Source organism: Hyla sarda, chromosome 8, assembly GCF_029499605.1.
Source record: "Hyla sarda isolate aHylSar1 chromosome 8, aHylSar1.hap1, whole genome shotgun sequence".
Classification (NCBI taxonomy): Eukaryota; Metazoa; Chordata; class Amphibia; order Anura; family Hylidae; genus Hyla; species Hyla sarda.
The window spans coordinates 222229554-222254624 of record NC_079196.1 but is presented as its reverse complement, the minus strand read 5'-3'; the positions used below and the strand labels follow the sequence as shown (position 1 = coordinate 222254624).

The following is a 25071-nucleotide window of genomic DNA, read 5'->3' as shown; positions in this document are numbered from 1 at the left end:
CTATAAAGATATATATTTTAATGAAGATGCCAACATGTAAAGACCCAAGAAGAAAACATCACCACAACTGGAAGACAATCAAAATGTTCTTTGTTTAATGTGTATATGGATCTGCCCATTATAAAATACACGTGCATGCAATGTATATTGGCTTATCAGTCCACTGGTAAGATCCATCTAGGGCTTGGGCTAAAGATCACTGTGTAACAATGTAAGGATTGTGCTGCCTTTCCCCCACAAGTGGCCCCAACCTCACAAGAAATCGATTCAGGAAAGAATTTTTGCGATCATGGCCATGCAATGCAATATGACACTGCTTCCGTATGGTTTCTACTTCTAGCAATGTGTGGCTGTTATAGCAGTGGCATATATGTTCTTACACCTAGACACAGGCATGTGACAACAAAGCTTCACCCATAGTGGAAAAAATGTATGCGGTTGACTATATTTTACATGTTCAAAACTTATCAAGTCTGGTGTCCTACAGGAGTATGATCGCTGTAACATTGTGTAATGGGGTAAATCACCCCAAGTTTTTCGCCCTCCCAACTTTATCAAGGACATTGAGAAAAGTGTTCATCGTGCAAGTCCCGTAAGTCCTGTCCTATAACCTGCGGAGGGTTTGCACAGGTGATATTGTTGTAGATGTAGCTAGGAGGACTGGTATCATAACCTTCGGACATAGACTGTACCACCCTGGGGACAATGGTGGCATTTCTTAGGCAGAAATCTCTTAGGTCTTTTAGGGAACAGTCACAATCCCAATGGTTCCCATGTAACCACAGCTGTTGGATTGGAGAAGTGGTGAGCAAGGAACTAACTGAGATGGTTTTCAATGGGTTCCTTTGTAGGCTGAGATATCGAAGACGTGAAAATGTGTGAAATATGTCCGTATCAACAACATTTAACTGATTGTCTGAAAGGTCGAGCCATTGTAGCCTCTGAAATGGACTGAAGGTCTCTGATGAAAGAGTCTGCAGTTGGTTGTTGGCCAGAAGAAGGTAGGAGAGATCTTTAAGTCCCGTGAAGGATTTAGCTGAGAGCTGAGTCAACTTATTGAACCTGAGGTTGAGCTCCAGTAGATCTTGAAGGTCAGAGAAACTATTGTCATCAATGACTGAAATGTCATTTCGCTGGAGAAAGAGCCTCCTAAGATTTGAGAGGCCAGAGAACATGTGAGGCTTTATCCTACTGATACAACTGTTCTCCACATGCAAGCTATGAAGCTTTCCAAGTCCTCGGAAGGAATGTTCATAAAGCGTCTTGAGGCAGTTCCACGAGAGGTTCATTACTGCAACGTTGAAAAGTCCTGTGAATGCTCCTGGACGGATCTCCTGAATGTTGTTGTTATTTAAAGACAAAAACTCAAGTTGTCCAAGACCTTCAAACACCCGTTCAACGAGAGTCCTAATTTTGTTGTAACTCAGATTGAGCTCCTCTAAAAACTGTAGATCCTTAAAGACCCTCGGCCTTAGGCTGGTGAGAGAATTGTTGGACAATCTAAGAACATGGAGACTTAGTAGACCGGCAAAGGTGTCTTCAGATAGGGCAGGCAGACGATTTTGTGACAGATCCAACCATCGGAGGGACTTCATTCCAAAGAATGCTCTAGAAGCTATGGTAGAGATGATGTTATGGTTCAAATACAACTTCTGAAGCTTGTGTAATTTGATGAAAATGTGAGCTTTCAATCCCCGTAACATATTCCCACTTAAATCCAGCTCCTTTAGTTCCACCAAGCTGACAAATAGCGGAGAATGGACATAGGTCAAATGGTTTCCGGCCAAAATTAGCTCTCTAAGGTTAGGTAGGTCATGAAAGACAGTGTCAGGCAGGGCCCCCAGTGAGTTCCAGCCCAAGTTTAGATACCAAAGGTTTGAAAGACCTGCAAATAAGCCATCTTCAATTTTTGTGAAGAAATTGTTGTTGAGGCTCAGGGAGACCAAGTTCTGGGTGTGAAGGAAGGTATTGGGTGCTAAGAACTTCAACATGTTTCTTTCTAAGTGCAGATGGGCTAAAGCTCTGAGGCCATGGAGAGCGTGTGGCTCCAGACTATGCAGGTGACTGCTCTGCAGGTTAAGGAAGTCCAGATGGGATAAGTTTTTGAAAGCTTCGGTGGGCACGGTTGTGAAGTTGTTGCCATCCAGCCATAAGACTCGAACATTCGTGGGCAGAAGATCCGGAATACGGGAAAGGTTCCGCGAGCTGCAGAAGACGCTGTAATCTTCATTGTAGTCGTAGCTGCAGAGACAAGAAGTTGGACATTTGGTCTCCGGAGACGATGGCGTTGTGTTTCCTTCAGCAGGTTGAGACTCTGAGGCCAGGCAATTCCTTGTCACAAAACTGCAGAGAACGATCACAGCTACAACCCCTGTGGGAAAGAAAACAGGAAAGTGAATGACACATGAAGCTGTCTATCCATCATGCTTTACACTGCCTGATTGCTTGTTCAGATTGGAGGACATCTGTCAACATAAGCTTTGCAGGACATCCGTACATAGAGACAACAGAATTCTATCCAATCAATTCCGATATGTACATAATGATGAGCACCCAAAGGATACAAATCCCCAAAATGTCCCTTGCTTAAGGTCCTCTCATATCCTATTCAGTCTCATCTCATCCTGGGAAAGCTGGGTCTCAACCAACATAGCTGCCTTTGCAACATCCATGGGCTGTTACCCAGCTTTTCCAAACCCCTCTGTCAGTCACAGCCCCACACCAGTCCCTCTGCGTAACTGAACAGATATGGCGGCTTGGTACAAGGCAGCATCTCACGGGCTGGCGATAAATATATATCCGTCAATGCATGGAACGTATCTATTACATTATAGGACAATATTCACTATTCACTCCTGAATTTTGGGAAGGCGTCAAAAACCGCTGGCACCGGGCCGCTCGCTCCTGACTCAGCATGTCATGTGAGCCTTCAGCGGGGAATATTGGGGGGGCATGTGGGTTTTTATTAACCCTTCAAGGTTGCCTAATAATTCAATCTGACATGCAAGGCGTGCTAAAGGAGTGGGTGAACATAGTTTTTGTGGCTTCTATGGGAGGATCTATCCTCAGGTTGGCCCAATGCTTCCCTGGTTCACCACTGTTGCCGGCGCCCACACTAGAAATGGATCCTTGCCAGCACAAATTTCACATATAGACCAGGGACACTAAACCATATTACAGTACCCCAATGTGACACTTTAAACTTATCATAGTTTCGCCCCCCCCCCCCCCCAATAAATTCCAACTATGAGCCTAAAGTTAGATACAACCAATATACGCCATATAACTCATTTAACATGGACATACGGTATAAAGTGTGTCTTCCCAGCAATGAATGAGTTAACAGCGGCCACAATGGGCACCTAGTGAGCCCCACCCTGAACGGAGATCATCAGCGGGTAGACCTGGGTATGTTCTCCTATAGTAGCCCCAGGTTAGTGAGAGGTCTATGATGTTGACCGGACTCCTACTTGATTTGCCTAAATTTTCCAGGTGCTGTCCCAATACCAGCCGCAGCCCTCGGACACAGGTAATAGAGCGTATCCATAATAATAGGAGTTCTGAGGGTCACCTACCTGCACCTCTAGGTCCCATACTGACTGTCACATAGCAGAGTGGACACTGCAGCTCCTGGGTCACTCCTAGCACTGAGCGAGCGCTCCTGGCCAGCTTCAAATAGGCTGGGTCCTGGAAAGCGCTCGCCTCATTAACCCTTTCAGTGCCAGGAGTGCCAGGTTAACACGTTGGTTACTAGGTGGCTGCCTATTCGTAGCTCATGATGTCACAGACTGGGGAATTAAAGGGACGTGTCCTGGAAAGACTCGGCAGCATTAACCTATTCACTCCCTGGAAAATATGGGGAGAGACGTTACCCAATAATAAATCCAGAATAAAGAAGACCAGGAAACTGTCAGCAAGCTGCTGTTTATGGAGCCATATCTTGTCATGTGTATAATGATGTCCTACTATGAATGGACTGTGGTCCTGACTCCTTAATTAACCCCTTGTTACCCACTGCAGCGATCCTGCTTGCTGACAGTTTCCATGTAGAAACTTACAGAGTGTTTGTTATGTGTATTATACATCTGCCATCAGGGGCACATATAGGAGAGGGGGAGATAATACTGTGATAAATAATACTGGGGGTAGGTACACAGGAGCGCTGCCAACAGGGACAGGACTTTGTTTGCAAACAAGACCCATGATAAGAAGCCGCTGCCAGTAATTACAGTCATTATCAGATCACACCGCGCCAAACAACAACGGTATACGATGGTATAGGGGAGGTCAGCCAGCAGGAGGCGCTGTATATAGTCCTATACAGTCATATGTGATGGGGTCAACAAATGTCAGCAGAGAGTATCACACAAGATAGAATTAGATACAGTAGCTCAGATAATCACATATGATAGGCCTAGATACAGTGGCTCAACAGGCATGATCATGCATGATATGATTAGATACAGCAGCTCAGCTGACAGTATCACATATGATAGGCTTAGATACATTAATCCAGCAGAGATATACAATATATGCTTAGATACACGGCTCACCAGTGCCACATGATAGGATTAGATACAAAAACTCAGTATCACACATGATAGAACTAGGCACACCAGCTCAGCAGACAATATCATGTATGAAAGGATTAGATACAGTAGCTCAGATAATCACATATTATTGACTTAGATACACTGGTCCAGCAGACAGAAGCATACACAATAGGCTTAGATACATTGCTCACCAGACAGTGTCATACATGATAGGCATAAAGTACGGTATAAAGTAAGGGCATGGTTGTATAGGGCTTCTGACCCTGAATTCATACATACGGTACCTATCATAAGGTAATTGACTTATCCAGTGCTGAGATATCAGAGTAGAAACAGATATGCAAATTAGGTTTTGGAGCCCAGTGGGCGTTCCCTTCGGCCTTTAGATTAGGAGGCAGAGGAGGGGATTTCGGTGGCTGTCAAGCAGAGGGGTAGAGGAGGCACCAGAGGAGAGTGACTAACTGGTAAAGGGGCGGGAAAATGCTGGACTCTAGAGGCCAAGGGGAACACCCAGTGGGCTCCAAAGCCTAATTTGCATATGTATTTAAACTCTAATATCCCAGCACTGGAGGGGTCAATTATCTAATGTGAGGTATGTACGGATTCAGGATCAAGAGCCATATACAGCCATGCCCTTATCTTTAACCCTTAACACCCACTTTAAATAAAGCAGCTTATTAAACTGTATCCCACATAACAGGCTTATATACCGTGGTCGGAAACCATATCACACAGATGACAGGGTCAAGACGGTTTAGATACAGAGTTGGGGGAATGACTCCTGTGACTCGGGTGGGCACAGACGAGTCCTGTCCTTCAGGTCATTTCTCGCGGACACGTCCTTAACCCCAGAAATGTACATGCTGAATTTTTTTTTCAATTGACCAAAGTCTGTTTGATTTGCCTGTAATTTGGACCGCGTCTCGGTGAATTCTGTGTCCTCCGATAGCCCCGCGGTCATTGCTCTGAGCTCGGCTGGCTGCTCGTCACAATACACACCGGACATCACATAGTCAGGTATCTGGAGGTCGGGTGTATGGTGAGGACACACCTACTAACGCACCGCTGTATAAAATCACCCAGCATAACAAAGGGTTAACATGACAACCAGGGTGCCTCCAGCCAACGGCTGTCCGGGCATGCTGGGAGTTGTAGTTTTGCAACAGCTGAAGGCATTCTGGTTGGGAAACATTGCCTTAAAGGGGTACTCTGGTGGAAATTTTTTTTCTTTTTTTAAATCAACTGGTGCCAGAAAGTTAAACATATTTGTAAATTACTTCTATTAAAAAATCTTAATCCTTCCAGTACTTATTAGCTGCTGAATACTAAAGAGGAAATTCTTTTCTTTTTGGAACAAACCGCTCTCTGCTGACATCATGACCATAGTGCTCTCTGCTGACATCTCTGTCCATTTTAGGAACTGTCCAGAGCAGCATATGTTTCCCGCGGAATTCCACGATCGGAATTACATGCTGTGAACATTACCATCTGTGTGAATAGGTCTTCCGTGAGACCCGTTCACACTGCGGAATTTCCGCGGCGGACAATTCCACCGCTGAAATAGTTCCGCGCAAAGAAAGAACATGTTCATTCTTTGCGCGGAAGTCAGCGAACACTGCATAGCCGTCAATGGTGACGGCGCAGTGCCGCGCGGTCCTACTGTCGAAGTATTTCGGCGGCGGGCCCCAGAATGGAATCTCCGCTCGCGGAATTCTGCAAGCGGAGATTCCGTTCACAATCCGTAGTGTGAACATACCCTTATACTCCAGTCACATCCAAAGCTGCACGCACAACTCTTAGGGTCGTCCTTGGTAACAGAATGCAGATTGGCACCAACTACAGATATCCAGAAAGTAATGTGAATGCAGCTTTGGATGTGACTGGAGTATAATGTCGGCTGAATGATGTGAAGGTCTATAACGGATACACAGGACACAGATAACTGATGCTGGGAATTATTGGCGGCTTGGGCTCGAGCGCGGTGTTTACAGATCAGGGTTGGGGTCAGATAAAGAGGGGGCAGCGACACTTCTATGATTTTTATGGAACAGAATGTTCCAGGGAGGGCGACCTATAGACCTACTGTATGTATACAAGCAAGGACATGCTGTCCAATATACAGGAGAACATTGATTTCGAGGAAAGGGACACCAGTCCCTGCTGAACGTGCTGACACTGAGTTCTTATTTAAAGTAAATATCTTAAATATTTTAGTTTTTTTTTTTTTTTACTGGATCATTAATGAGTAAAAACAATAATAATGATAATAATAATGATAAAGATAATAATAATTGTGATGATGATAATAATAATAATAATGATAATAATAAAATATAATAATTAGTAATAAAAGATAATTATAATAATGATACTGATAATAATGATAATAATAATATTGATAATGATGGTGATAATAATAATAATGATGATGATGATAATGATAAAGATGATAATAATAATAATGATAATAATGAAAATTATAACAATGATAATGATACTGATAAAAATGATACTGATAATAATAATAATATTGATGATGATAATAATAATGGTAATAATAATAATCATAATAATGATACTGATAATAATAATGATAATAATAATCATAATCATAAAAATGATACTGATAATAATAATATTGATGATGATGATAATAATGGTAATAATAATAATCATAATAATGATACTGATAATAATAATAATGATAATAATAATAATCATAATAATGATACTGATAATAATAATGATACTGATAATAATCATGATAATGATACTGATAATAATAATAATAATGATAATAATAATAATAATAATCACCGCCGGCCCCGTCCTGTAATAATAATAATAATAATGATAATAATAATAATCATAATAATGATACTGATAATAATGATAATACTAAAAATAATAATAATGATAATAATGGTAAGAATAATAACATGTTGCAGTTTAATAAGGAAGTTTTGTAAAGCTAGGAGATTGGTATACAAAGTTTATTCTTAAAAAAAAATTCTGTACATTAGGTAAATCACAGCAGCTATAGTAATGATGCAATAGATGACTGGTGACATCACACATGATGCAATAGATAATTGGTGACATCACACATGATGCAATAGATAATTAGTGACAACACACATGATGCAAAAGATGATTGGTGACATCACACATGATGCAATAGATGACTGGTGACATCACACATGATGCAACAGATGATTGGTGACATCACACATGATGCAATAGATAATTGGTGACATCACACATGATGCAACAGATGATTGGTGACATCACACATGATGCAACAGATGATTGGTGACATCACACATGATGCAACAGATGATTGGTGACATCACACATGATGCAACAGATGATTGGTGACATCACACATGATGCAATAGATAATTGGTGACATCACACATGATGCAACAGATGATTGGTGACATCACACATGATGCAATCGATAATTGGTGACATCACACATGATGCAATAGATGACTGGTGACATCACACATGATGCAATAGATGACTGGTGACATCACACATGATGCAATAGATGACTGGTGACATCACACATGATGCAATAGATGACTGGTGACATCATACAGATCACACATTACCAAGGCCAACAAAGTCTCTCTTCACATTGCTTCATACTTGCATCTTGGCATCTGTCCAGCCCTGGCGGATCTGCTGTCAATGACTGGTGCCAATGACTGGTGCCAATGACTGGTGCCCACCATCAACTTATAATACAGCCTGTAGGGTTCTCTTGTGGTTTGGCTCTGCATGTGACACTATTCCTACAGCAGAATCCTCAGCCACCAATGACTATACAGCCTGACCCCCTCACCACATACTTATCATCAGTAATATAGGCGTATGGATTCATGACGGAAAATACTGTCAGCACAGTGAAGGATTGTATGCATCACTGTGGGCATGCTGGCAGGGTGAGTGGCCAAAGACTTTTACCATATTGAAAACACGTTCAGGGAACAGGGGCCACCTACCTACTATGGATAGAGAGAACTGATTTGTATGTGAACATGAAACCTGGGCGGTGCCGCATAATGTCTCTGCAGAACGTCTTATCCTAGCGCCCTGATAACAGAGAGAGAGGAAGGGGGTCGTCAGGAGCCAATATATTAATACCAGCAGTAACCCTTTTACTTACAGGTGTAGACAGGCGCTGTTAAAGGACCTGTGGTCACATGACCAGGCTGTGAATGGTCTCAAGACACAGAGTAGTCACTGGGAACACTGGTATGTGCAGTGCAGCAGTTCAGACTTAGAGGGAGACAGCCTGCTAACAAAGCTTCTTTATAGAGAGGGAGACAGCCTGCTAAAAAAGCTGCTTTATAGAGAGGGAGACAGCCTGCTAAAAAAGCTGCTTTATAGAGAGGGAGACAGCCTGCTAAAAAAGCTGCTTTATAGAGAGGGAGACAGCCTGCTAAAAAAGCTTCTTTATAGAGAGGGAGACAGCCTGCTAAAAAAGCTGCTTTATAGAGAGGGAGACAGCCTGCTAACAAAGCTTCTTTATAGAGAGGGAGACAGCCTGCTAAAAAAGCTGCTTTATAGAGAGGGAGACAGCCTGCTAAAAAAGCTTCTTTATAGAGAGGGAGACAGCCTGCTAAAAAAGCTTCTTTATAGAGAGGGAGACAGCCTGCTAAAAAAGCTTCTTTATAAAGAGAGAGAGACAGCCTGCTGCAAAAGCTTCTTTATAAAGAGAGAGAGACAGCCTGCTACAAAAGCTGCTTTATAGAGAGGGAGACAGCCTGCTACAAAAGCTGCTTTATAGAGGTGGAGACAGCCTGCTACAAGAGCTGCTTTATAGAGGTGGAGACAGCCTGCTACAAGAGCTGCTTTATAGAGAGGGAGACAGCCTGCTACAAAAGCTGCTTTATAGAGAGGGAGACAGCCTGCTACAAAATCTGCTTTATAGATAGGGAGACAGACTGCTACAAGAGCTGCTTTATAGAGAGAGAGAGACAGCCTGCTTAAAAAGCTGCTTTATAGAGAGGGAGACAGCCTGCTAACAAAGCTTCTTTATAGAGAGGGAGACAGCCTGCTAACAAAGCTTCTTTATAGAGAGGGAGACAGCCTGCTAAAAAAGCTTCTTTATAAAGAGAGAGAGACAGCCTGCTGCAAAAGCTTCTTTATAAAGAGAGAGAGGCAGCCTGCTACAAAAGCTGCTTTATAGAGAGGGAGACAGCCTGCTACAAAAGCTGCTTTATAGAGGTGGAGACAGCCTGCTACAAGAGCTGCTTTATAGAGGTGGAGACAGACTGCTACAAGAGCTGCTTTATAGATAGGGAGACAGACTGCTACAAGAGCTGCTTTATAGAGAGAGAGAGACAGCTTGCTAAAAAAAGCTGCTTTATAGAGAGGGAGACAGACTGCTACAAAATCTGCTTTATAGAGAGGGAGACAGCCTGCTACAAAAGCTGCTTTATAGAGGTGGAGACAGCCTGCTACAAGAGCTGCTTTATAGAGGTGGAGACAGACTGCTACAAGAGCTGCTTTATAGATAGGGAGACAGACTGCTACAAGAGCTGCTTTATAGAGAGAGAGAGACAGCCTGCTAAAAAAAGCTGCTTTATAGAGAGGGAGACAGACTGCTACAAAATCTGCTTTATAGAGAGGGAGACAGCCTGCTACAAAAGCTGCTTTATAGAGGTGGAGACAGCCTGCTACAAGAGCTGCTTTATAGAGGTGGAGACAGACTGCTACAAGAGCTGCTTTATAGATAGGGAGACAGACTGCTACAAGAGCTGCTTTATAGAGAGAGAGACAGCCTGCTAAAAAAAAGCTGCTTTATAGAGAGGGAGACAGACTGCTACAAAATCTGCTTTATAGAGAGGGAGACAGCCTGCTACAAAAGCTGCTTTATAGAGGTGGAGACAGCCTGCTACAAGAGCTGCTTTATAGAGGTGGAGACAGACTGCTACAAGAGCTGCTTTATAGATAGGGAGACAGACTGCTACAAGAGCTGCTTTATAGAGAGAGAGAGACAGCCTGCTAAAAAAAGCTGCTTTATAGAGAGGGAGACAGACTGCTACAAAATCTGCTTTATAGATAGGGAGACAGACTGCTACAAGAGCTGCTTTATAGAGAGGGAGACAGACTGCTACAAGAGCTGCTTTATAGAGAGGGAGACAGACTGCTACAAGAGCTGCTTTATAAAGAGAGAGAGAGAGAGACAGCCTGCTACAAGAGCTGCTTTATGGAGAGGGAGACAGCCTGCTAAAAAAAAGCTGCTTTATAGAGAGGGAAACAGACTGCTACAAGAGCTGCTTTATAGAGAGGGAGACAGACTGCTACAAGAGCTGCTTTATAGAGAGGGGGACAGACTGCTACAAAAGCTGCTTTATAGATAGGGGGACAGACTGCTACAAAAGCTGCTTTATAGAGAGGGAGACAGCCTGCTACAAGAGCTGCTTTATAGAGAGGGGGACAGACTGCTACAAAAGCTGCTTTATAGAGAGGGAGACAGACTGCTACAAAAGCTGCTTTATAGAGAGGGAGACAGACTGCTACAAAAGCTGCTTTATAGAGAGGGAGACAGCCTGCTACAAAAGCTGCTTTATAGAGAGGGAGACAGCCTGCTACAAGAGCTGCTTTATAGAGAGGGGGACAGACTGCTACAAAAGCTGCTTTATAGAGAGGGAGACAGACTGCTACAAAAGCTGCTTTATAGAGAGGGAGACAGACTGCTACAAAAACTGCTTTATAGAGAGGGAGACAGCCTGCTACAAAAGCTGCTTTATAGAGAGGGAGACAGCCTGCTACAAAAGCTGCTTTATAGAGAGGGAGACAGACTGCTACAAGAGCTGCTTTATAGAGAGGGAGACAGCCTTCTACAAAAGCTGCTTTATAGAGAGGGGGAAAGACTGCTACAAGAGCTGCTTTATAGAGAGGGAGACAGACTGCTACAAGAGCTGCTTTATAGAGAGGGAGACAGACTGCTACAAAAGCTGCTTTATAGAGAGGGGGACAGACTGCTACAAAAGCTGCTTTATAGAGAGGGAGACAGACTGCTACAAAAGCTGCTTTATAGAGAGGGAGACAGCCTGCTACAAAAGCTGCTTTATAGAGAGGGAGACAGCCTGCTACAAAAGCTGCTTTATAGAGAGGGAGACAGACTGCTACAAGAGCTGCTTTATAGAGAGGGAGACAGCCTTCTACAAAAGCTGCTTTATAGAGAGGGGGAAAGACTGCTACAAGAGCTGCTTTATAGAGAGGGAGACAGACTGCTACAAGAGCTGCTTTATAGAGAGGGAGACAGACTGCTACAAGAGTTGCTTTATAGAGGTGGAGACAGCCTGCTACAAGAGCTGCTTTATAGAGAGGGAGACAGCCTGCTACAAGAGCTGCTTTATAGAGAGGGAGACAGCCTGCTACAAGAGCTGCTTTATAGAGAGGAAGACAGACTGCTACAAAAGCTGCTTTATAGAGAGGGAGACAGCAGATTACAAATGTTGCAAAGAAGGTAATAGCTGAAGTGGTATAAGAGGTGCAGTCATATCAGTCACATAAATGTTATATCAGTAATAGGGCGTTATACGAGGAGCGGCTGATATCATCACATATGATGTAATGTCTATAGAGGATATATCAGTACTGGAGCATTATATATCAGTTACTGGAGTGTAATGTCTCTGGAGGTTATTCAGCTCTGTTCCTTTAAATAGTTTATCAGTTGCTAAGCAACACAGCCTCTCCCAGGATCCCTCTCAGCTGTTCCTAGAAGCACGTGACTACGTTTCCTAGGTAACCAGACACAACTGACATGCCTCAGTGTGTGGAACGCAAGGCCACTTCCTGTTTCTGGTTATCACAGGAAGTTACTGTTGCTTAGTAACCATAAAGACACAGCGTGTCATATATATCTTCCTGTACACACACAGCTCCCTATACATGTAAAAGGACCCTAATATATACTTTTTTATGGTGTACACAATAGCGTACTTGACTACGTTTTTCTTTACAGCAAAATTAAATGGACTGTAATGTGATAAAAACGTGGTGTGAACCCGGCCTGACATGTGATTAAAATCAGCAATATAAAATACACACCATGTGAACTGGGCATGCTGGGAGTTGTAGTTTGTTCGACGCCGCGCCGTTTAGGAGGCGGCGTCTCGGACTGGCAAAGAGGGGGTTAAATAAAGTTATAAGAAAAATAAAATGAGGAGCTGGAAAAATAGGGGTGGAACCTAGAAGGGTAGGAGTTAGGGATCGACCGACTATCGGTATGGCCGATATTATCGGCCGATAATCACGATTTTGGGCATTATCGGTATCGGCAATTATCTTGCCGATAAGCCGATAATGCCCCGCACCGCCCCCACCGCACCGCGACCGCCACCCCCTCGACTCGCCGCACCGCACCTCCGACCCACCGCACCGCGTCGCACCCCCCACCGTGATGCTAGGCGGTATACCGGTATGGATTTTTTCCCATACCGCTATACCGGTCGGGCCCCTCCCCCACCCTCCGAGTGAATAAAAAAATTAAACTTACCCGTAATGGGGTGGTCCAGGCCATCCTTCCTTCATGTAGTGTCCGGGGGCGTTTCGGGTGGAGGGTGGTCCGGTCCGGGCTGTCCTTCTCCCACGGTCTTCTTCTCCACTCCGGGCAGGCTCCGGCCTAGTACGCTGCATAGACGCCGCTACGCCGTGACGTCAGGTGCGTCGCTGCGCACGGGCGTCACTGCGCAGCGACGTCTATGCAGCGTACTAGGCCGGAGCCTGCCCGGAGTGGAGAAGATGACCACCGGAGAAGGACAGCCCGGACCGGACCACCCTCCACCCAGAACGCCCCCGGACACTACAGGAACGATGGATGGATGGCCCGGACCACCCTGGCAGGTAGGGGAGAGAAGCGGGTGGTGGCGGCGGCGGCCTATTGCCCCGCAATAGCCACTGCAGATCATTGATTTAAAGCGCCCGCTTTAAATCAATGATCTGCAGCGGTGTCGCAGGGGGTTAAATAGCCGATAATTTATACCGGAATATCGGTATAAGTTATCGGCTATCGGCCCTAACCTGCACCGATTATCGGTATCGGCCCTAAAAAAACGATATCGGTCGATCCCTAGTAGGAGTATAGGGATAGGCTAGGTTAACAGGAAGGGGAGGAGTAGTAATAGGGGATAAAATGTGTTGCTGGGGCTTCCGGCTTCCTCTTTGTGGAGTCCCCGGCAAGTGTGAAGATTCCCGCCCACCCACCCCTTTTTACGTTCTGTTTTGGTTTAAAAAAAATATATATTTTTTTTGTAATAGTTGGTATAAAAAATTAAAAAAAATTAATGTTAATTTGTGTCAGTGTTTTATTCCTTGGTTATAGGTGGGTCCCGTGGGACTTTTAGGGCTATTCGGCTGGATGGTGCCTGTTGGGTCTTTGTGACCTTGGGATCTGGTGATATGGAGCAGGTTGTGGTTTGGTTCCCCTTTTAATGTTGTTCTCTTTTAGGCTAAGTCACAGCGCGGCGGAGGAGAAATTTGGAGGAGATTTTCCTGGAGGGTAGAGTGTGATGCCCGTCGAAGAGGGCGGCCGGCTGACCGCTTACCTCTGAGAGTGTTCAATCAGAAGTTCGGATATAAATGGTTTATTTTAATGGTTATTAAATAAACGCTGTGGCCGACCCCCAGTTGTCCAGCAAAAGCTAGAAGTGGTCAGTGTTTTCATTATATCCAGAGAACAGTTAGAAACATAAATAAACTGAAGGTCACCTATTGTCAGTCTTGCAACAGCTGGAGGCACCCTGGTTGGGAAACACTGTACTACCAACTATAGTCAATGGGACCATGTTTGTGGGTGTATTTCATGCAGATTTGGGGTGCCAAATACATGTATATTCTCTTCCAATGTACACATAAAGAAACACTGTGTGAATGTCACCTTAGGGCATGTTCACATGGCGGATTTTTTGGCCGATCCAGGTGAATGAGCCAATTACATTTTGGCGCAGAATATGCGTGGATCTCATTCTGGTATCTAAGTGAATTTCTGCTGTGTGAATGGAGCCACCATATATAATATATATATATAATGGGCAGACATATAGCGTTATCTGCCCCCCCCCCCCCCCCCCCCCCCCCCAGTGCTTCTATATACATATATACCTGCTGCCATATGAATGAAAGGTATTTCTATTAGCAGCGCACAGTGCCGGGAGCCGGCTCTATGCGCTGCTAATAGAAATACTTTTCATTCATACGGCGGCAGGGGCATGTGTATATAGAAGAGCTGCGAGGGCACATATACATGCGCTGCGGGGGTATATATTTAATGCGCCGGCAGGGGGTATATTATTTAATGCACCAGCGGGTATATATCTAATGCGCAGGCGGGGGTCATATCTAATGCGCTGCTGGGGGGCTAGATATATAGGCTATATGTCTGACCCCCCTCTGCAGCGCTATACAGTGATCCCTCAACTTACAATGGCCTCAACATACAATAGTTTCAACATACAATGGTCTTTTCTGGACCATTGTAACTTGAAACCAGACTCAACATACAATGTACGGAGAGTCCAGATCTGTGAAACCTGTCACAAGTGGAGGAACTAACCAATCAGAATGGACATTTTACTGGTAAATCACCTCTATTACTGAAGTGTATGCACTCACTGGCTGTCTGGTAGCGCCCCCTACAGTACAGGGAGATATTACATGTTCTGTACTCTTTACCTGTATTACTGAAGTGTATGCACTCACTGGCTGTCTGGTAGCGCCCCCACAGTACAGGGAGGTATTACATGTTCTGTACTGTTTACCTGTGCCAGGATTAGCTGCTCCTTTGGACACCAAGTAAGGGGGGCTCCATTTGGGACACTGTGTGTGCTGTATAGGACCCTGAAGAAGTTCCTGTCCTCTACATAAACCATTGTTTCCCAACCTAGGTGCCTCAATGTGTTGCAAAACTACAACTCCCAGCATGTCCGGACAGCCAACGGCTGTCCGGGCTTGCTGGGAGTTGTAGTTTTGCAACAGCTGGAGGCACCCTGCTTGGGAAACACTGACATAGACAGTGATTTACAGCTCCCAGCAGATCTTTCTTACTTTTATATGTAAGGATTTGCTTTATCTTTATTAGTTATTTACTTATTTTTCTTTAATCCTCCCTTTTTCCTATTTTTTGGATAACATTTTGGTGGCTTCAGAACCAATTACCAGGTTTCCATAGAGTTCTGGTCAACATACAATGGTTTCAACATACAATGGTCATCCCAGAACCAATTAATATTGTAACTTGAGGGACTGACCACTGTATATCTTGCCCCCCACAGTGCTCTTTGGCCCCCCCGCTACTCTCAAAGTTCATTTTTCAGTCTCTCGCTGAGAGCCCTGATCGGCCATTCAGGGCTCCCTGCGGAGGATATAAAAATGCCGTTGGCTGTCCGGGCATACTGGGAGTTGTAGTTTTGCATTATCTTGAAAGTCCACAGTTTGGAGAGCACCAAACTTCAGGTTGGAATTCGCTGACTTAGACTGAATGAGTTCATGGCTGTATCAGCGATAACCTGTATTGGTGCTATATAAGCAATTGGAAATTTCTTCCAAAAAACAGCGCCACACCTTTCTTAGGTTGTGTGCGGTATTGCAGCTGGGTTCCAATAAAGTAAATGGGTTCAAGTTGTAATACCACAAACAACCTGAGGACAGGCGTGGAGCTGTTTTGGAAGTTAACTCAGTTTTCTATTGTATGTAAAGTTTAAATCGCAACGGTTCTCACTCCTGGGACTCTCTGCGGTCGTGAATTATAAATCGGGAGAAGCACACAGTTGCGCTTTGCAGTCCACGTTCTGACTGATGTGCTCCATAGACTATTATGGGGTCAGACCAGGAAGCAAATCGCAGCAAGTCTCAGGAATGGGACCTGGCGCGATCTAAACTTTTGACATATCTGGATGAAAAGTTTACATAAATGACAGTAACGCTTTAAAGCGGCTCTCTAACTAAACAATGCTTTTTTTCCTGCATTATATTTAGTTACGGTGACATCATTGTCCATTGTATCCCTCCTGAGCTGTAACCCTTGCATTCCCCACCCCGTCACTCGGGAGTTGCCGCCTATATGCTCGCCAGGTCTCCATAGTGACCCCCTCTCCCTGCTGTAAACATATCCAGCCCCGGGTGCATTTCTCCCTCTCTGTGAGCTCCCTGTACAGTGAAACAACCATGGACGCCTCTGTAGACAGTGACTTCTCTCTGAAGGAACAGGTCCGGCAGCTGAGCAACGAGAATGTGAGTAGATCACAAGTAATACCGGCGTCACATAGTGATACGTAGACGATATATAAATGTGGGCTCGATTAGTCATGTCTGCTCTTCGTGGAAAAAATTAGGGGCACAGGATCATCAGGGCACAGGAGCTTCAAGTTAACGCTTCTGGACCAGGGCTCCATGTACAGTGGTCCCTCAAGTTACAATATTAATCGGTTCCAGGACGACCATTGTATGTTGAGACCATAACTCTATGGAAACCTGGTAATTGGTTCTGAAGCCCCCAAAATGTCATCCAAAAATAGGAAAAGGTGAGGATCAAAGAAAAATAAGTAGATAACTAATATAGATAAAGCAAATCCTTACATATAAAAGTAATAAAGACCTGCTGGGAGCTGTAAATCACTGTCTATGTAGAGGACAGGAGCTTCTTCAGGGTCCTGTACAGTACACACAGGGGGGAATTTATCATTGTAGGCGTAAGTGAAGCATTTATCATTGTAGGTGTAAGTGAAGCATTTATCATTGTAGGTGTAAGTGAAGCATTTATCATTGTAGGTGTAAGTGAAGCATTGATCATTGTAGGTGTAAGTGAAGCATTTATCATTGTAGGTGTAAGTGAAGCATTTATCATTGTAGGTGTAAGTAAAGCATTTATCATTGTAGGTGTAAGTGAAGCATTTATCATTGTAGGTGTAAGTGAAGCATTTTTCTACACCTTTTTGTGTGTGCTGGTAATGTGTAGGAGCGCCAAATTTATTAACTGGTCACAGAGCATTTGATAAATTTTGTGCAGGTCACATTTTCTGAAATTTCTCTCTTCACATACACAAAAAAGCTAAGCTAAGTCTGGGCTGGTGCAGTTTAGAGACGTTCCAGAGGCTTTGCGCCTTTTTTGCGCCTTTTCACAAAAAGGCGCAATTCATAAAACCCTTCCATATCATGTGTATTGTCAATATCAGTGGATTGCAACTCAAAATCAGCAGCAATTTGTAAACCAAAAGGCGCAAAAAAGGCGCAAATAAACCCTGCTTGCGCCTTTTTTGCGCCTTTTGTAGACACAAACAACTGCCTAAAGACAATGATAAATGTCGGCCACAATGTACTAAAACAGTAAAATCAAGCTGCCCTTGCTTGGTGTCAAAAGGATCAGCTAACTGTGGCTTAAGAGTAGTACAGAACATGTAGTACCTCCCTCTACTGTAGGGGGCGCTACCAGGCAAGAATTCAGTGTATACACTTCAGAGAAGGGATGAAAAATACAGGGGGCACTCCCTGGTGAGTTGTATCCACTGGTGTATACCCTACACCACACCCAGGTGATATACCAACCTTAGAGGTTACTGTGCTGGACTGTGCTGCGCTTGAGAGGGTGGCGATGTACTGAGTTGCTGGCTGCTGCACTCTTACCTGCACTCTTACCAAGAGTGGTGTAGGATAGAAGACAATGGGAGTATAGATAGGAAAAAATTTGTCGAGGTGCTGCTCAGTATATGGTCGATAAAAGAGGACTCGAGTGACACAGGACAATAAAAACTTTATTGATGTAATAGGGACAACGCGTTTCGGCATCCACTGATGCCTTCATCAGGTCCACTTACAGCTCCCAGTAGTAGTATTTGCTATGCGCTGGGTAGCTGGAACGGAGTCCTGTTGTGTATCTGTGCCTGTCTCGGTCCGATACATACAGTTTTCCCTGTGGAGTTTTCTCAGGGTACATTCCAGCCCCATCATTGAGTAAGACTTCATAAAGGGGTTAGTATTCCCCCAAATCTCATTTTGGTATTTGCACTCAAAGTAAACAGAACAGGCCTCCGTCCATACAATATGAGTCCGGGTCTGTATCCTGGTTGACGTGCGTTAGGTCCGTCAACCTTCAACTTTAACATGGACCACCTGAGGATTCGATAGCTGGGAAACATCGATGTACTGTTGACCAGGGTCTAATTCTTCATCCAATTCTTAGGTTCAGCTGCAGGATCGCAATGAGAGGTTGTACTCCAAGCTGACCGAGCTGCAGGACAAGATGGGGAAACTTGCAGGGTCCAAGACGGATCTTTCATCAAGACTGGTGCTCAGCGAGGAGGAGAAGCTGAAGGTACAAGAGTCCCCTAATGTGTTCTGTGCGTTCTAGAACTGGGTGGTTCATGACCTTAAAGGGGTACTCCCCTGGAATTTTTTTTTATTTTTTTTAAATCAGCTGGTGCCAGAAAGTTAAACAGATTAGTAAATTACTTCTATATAAAAATCTTAATCCTTCCAGTACTTATAAGCTGCTGTATACGACAGAGGAAGTTCTTTACTTTTTGAATTTCCTTTCTCTCTGATCACAGTGCTCTCTGCTGACACCCCTGTCCATGTCAGGAACTGTCCGGAGCAGGAGAGGTTTTCTATGGGGATTTGCTCCTACTCTGGACAGTTCCCAAAATGGACAGAGGTGTCAGCAGAGAGCACTGTGGTCAGACTGAAAAGAACTATACAACTTCCTCTGGAGCATACAGCAGCTGATAAGTACTGGAAGGATAAAGATTTTAATATAGAAGTAATTTACAAATCTGTTTAACTTTCTGGCACCAGTTGATTTAAAAAAAAAAATGTAATAATTTCCAGTGGAGTACCCCTTTAAAGTTGTATGTTCTAGAACTGGGTGGTTTCTGCTCTAGAACAGTGGTCTCAAGCTGTGTCCCTCCAGATGTTGCAAAACTTCAACTCCCAGCATGCCCGGACAGCCAACGGCTGTCCGGGCATGCTGGGAGTTGAAGCTTTGCAACATCTGGAGGGCCACAGTTTTAGACCACTGCTCTAGAAGTTGTATGTTCTAGTACTAGGTGGTTGATGTTTTACACTTTAGTACTGAAACCCTATTGTAAATGTCCTGTGTACAGGATGGATTGGAGCTAGCATTGCCAATCCCACTCTCCGTCAGGGACGTGCACGGGTTGACTAGACAGGGGGCTTGGACGGTGGACCCCTGCCCTTTTGACGTTCTTCCCATAAGTACCAGTCTGACATCATCATTATGTGGACATTTATATAAATAATTATAACAAGTGGCCTGTTACTACTATATAAAAATCTTAATCCTTCCAGTACTTATCAGCTGCTGGATACTACAGAGGAAGTTATTTTCTTTTTGAATTTCCTTTCTCTCTGACCCCAGTGCTCTCTGCTGACACCTCTGTCCATGTCAGGAACTGTCCAGAGCAGGAGAGGTTTTCTATGGGGATTTGCTCCTACTCTGGACAGTTCCCAAAATGGACAGAGGTGGCAGCAGAGAGCACTGTGGTCAGAAAGACACCAGTTAATAAAAAATAAAAAAAATAGATAATAATGTTTTCCAGTGGAGTACCCCTTTAAAGTTGTATGTTCTAGAACTGGGTGGTTTCTGCTCTAGAACAGTGGTCTAAAGCTGTGGCCCTCTAGATGTTGCAAAACTTCAACTCCCAGCATGCCCGGACAGCCGTTGGCTGTCCGGGCATGCTGGGAGTTGAAGTTTTGCAACATTTGGAGGGCAACAATTCAAAAAGAAAAGAACTTCCTGTGGAGCATACAGCAGCTGATAAGTAATGGAAGGATTAAGATTTTTTTTATAGAAGTAATTTGACCAGAAGGGGGCTTGAGCCCCTGCCCTTTTGACTTTCTTCCCATAAGTACCAGTTTGGCATCATTATGTGGACATTTCTATAAATAATTAGATTTTGCCCGCGGCTTCGCTCGTGTTAAATTTGGGGCAGAATAGAGCTACTTTTTACAATCCTATGGTAATGAGGCCCCTCTGGGTAAAGTCTACGGGCATCCAAACAACCCGAATTCTAACAAACATTACATCTGCTGTTCTTAGGGTGCGTTCACACTACGGAATTCCCACGGTGTGAACTTAACATCAGTGTGAATAGGTCTTCCGCGAGACCCGTTTACACAGCGGAATTTCCACGGCGGACTATTCCGCCGCATAAATTGTTCCGCGCAAAGAAAGAACATGTTCATTTTTTGCGCGGATTCCGCGAGCACTGCATAGCCGTCAAAGGTGACGGCTCAGTGCCCCGCGGCCCTAGCGCCAAAGCACAACCGGTGGCGGCCGCAAGGCGGAATCTCCGCTCGCGGAATTCAGCGAGCGGAGATTCCGCAGTGTGAACGCACCTTTAGTCAGAATAAAGAAACAAAAAGGGGGATCCCGCCTTCTCGCGCTGCTTATATACTGTCTGCAAATTTTCGAATTCAAAAATCAACCTAATCTTAATTCATACAAACTTTGAACCCCCGTTTCACCCCTTCAGGGGTGGAATTTTAGAAAATGTTAAAACACGTGTTTCTCTATCTCTAATTGTTAGCCTAAAAACAAAGTTTCATGCTTCTAGCTTCAGAAATGACGGACTTCCATACAAACTTTCACCCCCTTTTTTCACCCCCTTAAAGGGGTATTCCAGGAAAAACTTTTATATATATATATATATATATATATATATATATATATATATATATATATCAACTGGCTCCAGAAAGTTAAACAGATTTGTAAATTACTTCTATTAAAAAATCTTAATCCTTTCAGTACTTATGAGCTTCTGAAGTTAAGGTTGTTCTTTTCTGTCTAAGTGCTCTCTGATGACACCTGTCTCGGGAACTGTCCAGTTTAGAAGAGTTTGCTATGGGGATTTGATTCTAAACTGGGCGGTTCCCGAGACACGTGTCATCAGAGAGCACTTAGACAGAAAAGAACAACCTTAACTTCAGAAGCTCATAAGTACTGAAAGGATTAAGATTTTTAAATAAAAGTAATTTACAAATCTGTTTAACTTTCTGGAGCCAGTTGATATATATAAAAAAGTTTTTTCCTGGAAAACCCCTTTAAGGGTTGAATTTCGATAAATCCTTTCTTATTCTTCGTCTACATCTTAAAAATTCAGCTTTCTAGGTCCAAGGGTTTAGGCTGAGCGCTGATGAGTCAGTGAGTCAAGTCTTCTCCTTTTAAATATATAGATTATAAGAAGTGGCCTGTTTTTTTTTTTTTTTTTATGTTCAGCCCCTGCCCCCCAAAATGTCTGTGCCCGTCTGTGCTCTCTGTATAACACCTCTCAATGGGACCCAGAACGATGACATGGGGTTAGCTGTTTCCTAAGGTTCTGTGACATTGTGGTCACCAATATATAGGGAAATCTTCACGATTACAGCTGCGCGTCAGTCCCTGTGCCCCCCGATAATAATACCTTCATTCTTCACAGATTTCTAAGGACCTGATTGAACTTCAGATTGAAACCAACAAGATCAGGGAGCACTACGAGGCCGATACGTTTGAGCTCAAGAACACGGTGAGGACTGAGGGACTGTAATGGGACTGTAATGGGAAATCATCTGAGCAGAGCTGCAGTGTAAAGCCAGGAGGAACATAGCGCCATTCTGATCCCCTGATGAGACAGGAGGTGGATTTCGGACAACCTCAGTCCACGGTGTACAATGCAGTTAAAGGGGTACTCCACTGGAAAACATTTTTTTTTTTTTTTAATAAATCAACTGGTGCCAGAAAGTTAAACAGATTTGTAAATGACTTCTGTTAAAAAATCTTAATCCTTCCAGTACTTATCAGCTGCTGTATGCTCCACAGGAAGTTCTTTCCTTTTTGAATTTATTTTCTATCTGATCACAGTGCTCTCTGCTGACACCTCTGTCCAGAGTAGGAGAGGTTTGCTATGGGGATTAGCTCCTGCTCTGGACAGTTCCTGACATTGACAGAGATGTCAGCAGAGAGCACTGTGGTCAGACAGAAAAGAAATTCAAAAAGAAAAGAACTTCCTGTGGAGCATACAGCAGCTGATAAGTACTGGAAGGATTAAGATTTTTAAATAGAAGTAATTTACAAATCTGTTTAACTTTCTGGCACCAGCTGATTTAAAGGGGTACTCCGGTGGAAAACTTTTTTTTTTTTTTTTTTAAATCAACTGGTGCCTGAAAGTTAAACGGATTTGTAAATTACTTCTATTAAAAAATCTTAATCCTTTCAGTACTTATTAGCTGCTGAATACTACAGAGGATTTTTTTTTTCTTTTTGTAACACAGAGCTCTCTGCTGACATCATGACCACAGTGCTCTCTGCTGACATCTCTGTCCATTTTAGGAACTGTCCAGAGCAGCATATGTTTGCTTTGGGAATTTTCTCCTACTCTGGACAGTTCCTAAAACAGACAGAGAGAGATGTCAGCAGAGAGCACTGTGCTTGTGATGTCAGCAGAGAGCTCTGTGTTTCAAAAAGAAAATCATTTCCTCTGTAGTATTCAGCAGCTAATAAGTACTGGAAGGATTAAGATTTATTTTTTACAAATCTGTTTAACTTTCTGGAACCAGTTGATTAAAAAAAAAAAAAAAAAAAAGAAGTTTTCCACCGGAGTACCCCTTTAAGAATTTTTTTTTTTTTCAGTGGAGTACTCCTTTAATCTGAAGTCACTGATCACTCTCTTACACGGATTGGGAGGGTCCACATGACCCATAACTATATTCTGCATTTCTTGTAGATCTTGGCACTGGAGAATCGGCTGATGACTGTGGAACTTCAAAAAGAGAAGTTGACAGGAGAGCACGAGGCTTTGAAGGAACGTTTCCGATCTGTGGAGACCAACCGCAAGGAGCTGGCTGACGAATATATCGTATTGAAGAGCAACTACCTGGCACTGAGCAAAGAGCACGAGCACGAGGTGAGGACTGTGCCTAAAAACCATCTCCACACGTTACATTACCCCCCACTACTCATCTTCTACTGCTCTGCTTTTGTGTAAGTTTACAGTTCTAGATTTCTATTAAAGGGGTACTCCAGGTTAATATATATATATATATATATATATATATATATATATATATATATATATATATAAAAGCTCCAAAGGCACCACACTACCTGGTTATGTTCTCTGTAAATGATCCTGGCTGATATGCATGGCTCCTGTGGCCCCTGTTGTCTCCTTTGGCTGCTTGCTATTCTTTGCCATTCTTTCCTTACCTTGCCTACATCTCCCAGCAATCATTGCAGCTCTATCAGCCGGCTCACTCTCTGGCAGCTGCCACAACCCTCCTGCTCTGAGCAGCAGAGGGAATTTCAGTGCGTGATTGGCTAAGACTGCACACACCTCCCAGCTCTCAGCACTAAAGAAAGAATGACTCATCAGTGAAAGGCAGAAACCACATGGTCTGTGGCTCTCAGAAGGGTGGGGGCTGCTTTCAGAGAGGGATTTGGACAGAGACAGAGTGGATGGCTGGATGATGTCATTCCCTCACTTCATGCATGTAAGTGACAACCAAAGAGGGCAAACTGCTCTATATAGATAATGAATAATATTTAGACAATTAAACAGGATCATGAGAGGGAAAGGATGGGCTATGGGTTTGGTTCCCCAGAGTACTGAATCAGCAATATGAGGTTAAACAGACATATACACCTATGGCACCTTATGGAACGATTCTTTAAGGGGGTACTCCGGTGAAAAACTTTTTTTCAACTGGTGCCAGAAAGTTAAACAGATTTTTTAAATTATATAGGAATAGAGGTAGGTGGGCACTGCTAGACAACCACTATGCAGGCATCTTAATCAAGCTCACGGGAAGATGCGTGCATAACGCGAAACGGTGCTGTTGTTCCTGACAGCCGCTCCTAGTCTCCTCGCCTGGAGCAGCTCCCCCTCCCTGCACTCGGGTGTTTTTGATACTGCTTTTATATGGAATTCTGAAGACTTCAATAAAGCATATTCCTTGTTTATGGCATGGTGAGTGCGGACATATTTTCCTTCTCTTCGTTTTGTAGATTACAAAATCTTAATCCTTCCAGTACTTATTAGCTGCCGAATACTACAGAGGAAATTATTTTCTTGTTGGAACACAGAGCTCTCTGCTGACATCATGACCACAGAGCTCTCTGCTGACATCACGACCACAGAGCTCTCTGCTGACATCACGACCACCGTGCTCTCTGCTGACATCTCTGTCCATTTTAAGAACTGTCCAGAGTAGGAGAAAATCCCCATAGCAAACGTATGCTGCTCTGGACAGTTCCTAAAATGGACAGAGATGTCAGCAGAGAGCGCTGTGCTCGTGATGTCAGCAGAGAGCACTCTGTTCCAAAAAGAAAAGAATTTCCTCTGTCGTATTCAGCAGCTAATAAGTACTGGAAGGATTAAGTTTTTTTTTTTAATAGAAGTCATTTACAAATCTGTTTAACTTTCTGGCACCAATTGATTTATAATAAATAAATAAATTAAAAATAAAGTTTTCTACCAGAAGTACCACTTTAAGGCAGTGTTTC

The 25071-nt window shown here is 43.6% G+C and overlaps 2 protein-coding genes across 4 annotated transcripts in view; one reads left to right on the top strand and one right to left on the bottom strand.

The window, feature by feature from the left end:
• The window catches only part of CCDC78 (coiled-coil domain containing 78), a 70610-nt gene that overhangs the window by 22294 nt on the left and 23245 nt on the right, over nt 1–25071 (top strand). Inside the window, exons 1-4 of one of the 2 annotated variants that reach the window (XM_056536805.1) lie at nt 16559–16808; nt 18754–18885; nt 22010–22096; nt 23294–23473. In XM_056536805.1, the coding sequence (XP_056392780.1) occupies nt 16743–16808; nt 18754–18885; nt 22010–22096; nt 23294–23473 (465 nt within the window). In that variant the 5' untranslated portion in view covers nt 16559–16742. Of the gene's footprint in view, nt 1–16558; nt 16809–18753; nt 18886–22009; nt 22097–23293; nt 23474–25071 lie in introns of those variants that run through there. The other variant, XM_056536804.1, reaches the window with a different exon arrangement.
• Nucleotides 74–8851, bottom strand: IGFALS (insulin like growth factor binding protein acid labile subunit). 2 transcript variants are annotated; one of them, XM_056536806.1, is made up of 2 exons: nt 3576–3650; nt 74–2371 (listed from the first exon to the last, which is right to left on the bottom strand). In XM_056536806.1, exons 1-2 carry the CDS (start codon nt 3592–3594, stop codon nt 555–557), a joined length of 1836 nt encoding a protein of 611 aa, XP_056392781.1. In that variant the 5' UTR covers nt 3595–3650; the 3' UTR covers nt 74–554. The 2 variants fall into 2 exon arrangements, 1 of the variants encoding a protein (XP_056392781.1); XR_008847328.1 differs by lacking the exon at nt 3576–3650 and adding an exon at nt 8728–8851 and having other exon boundaries at nt 2235–2371.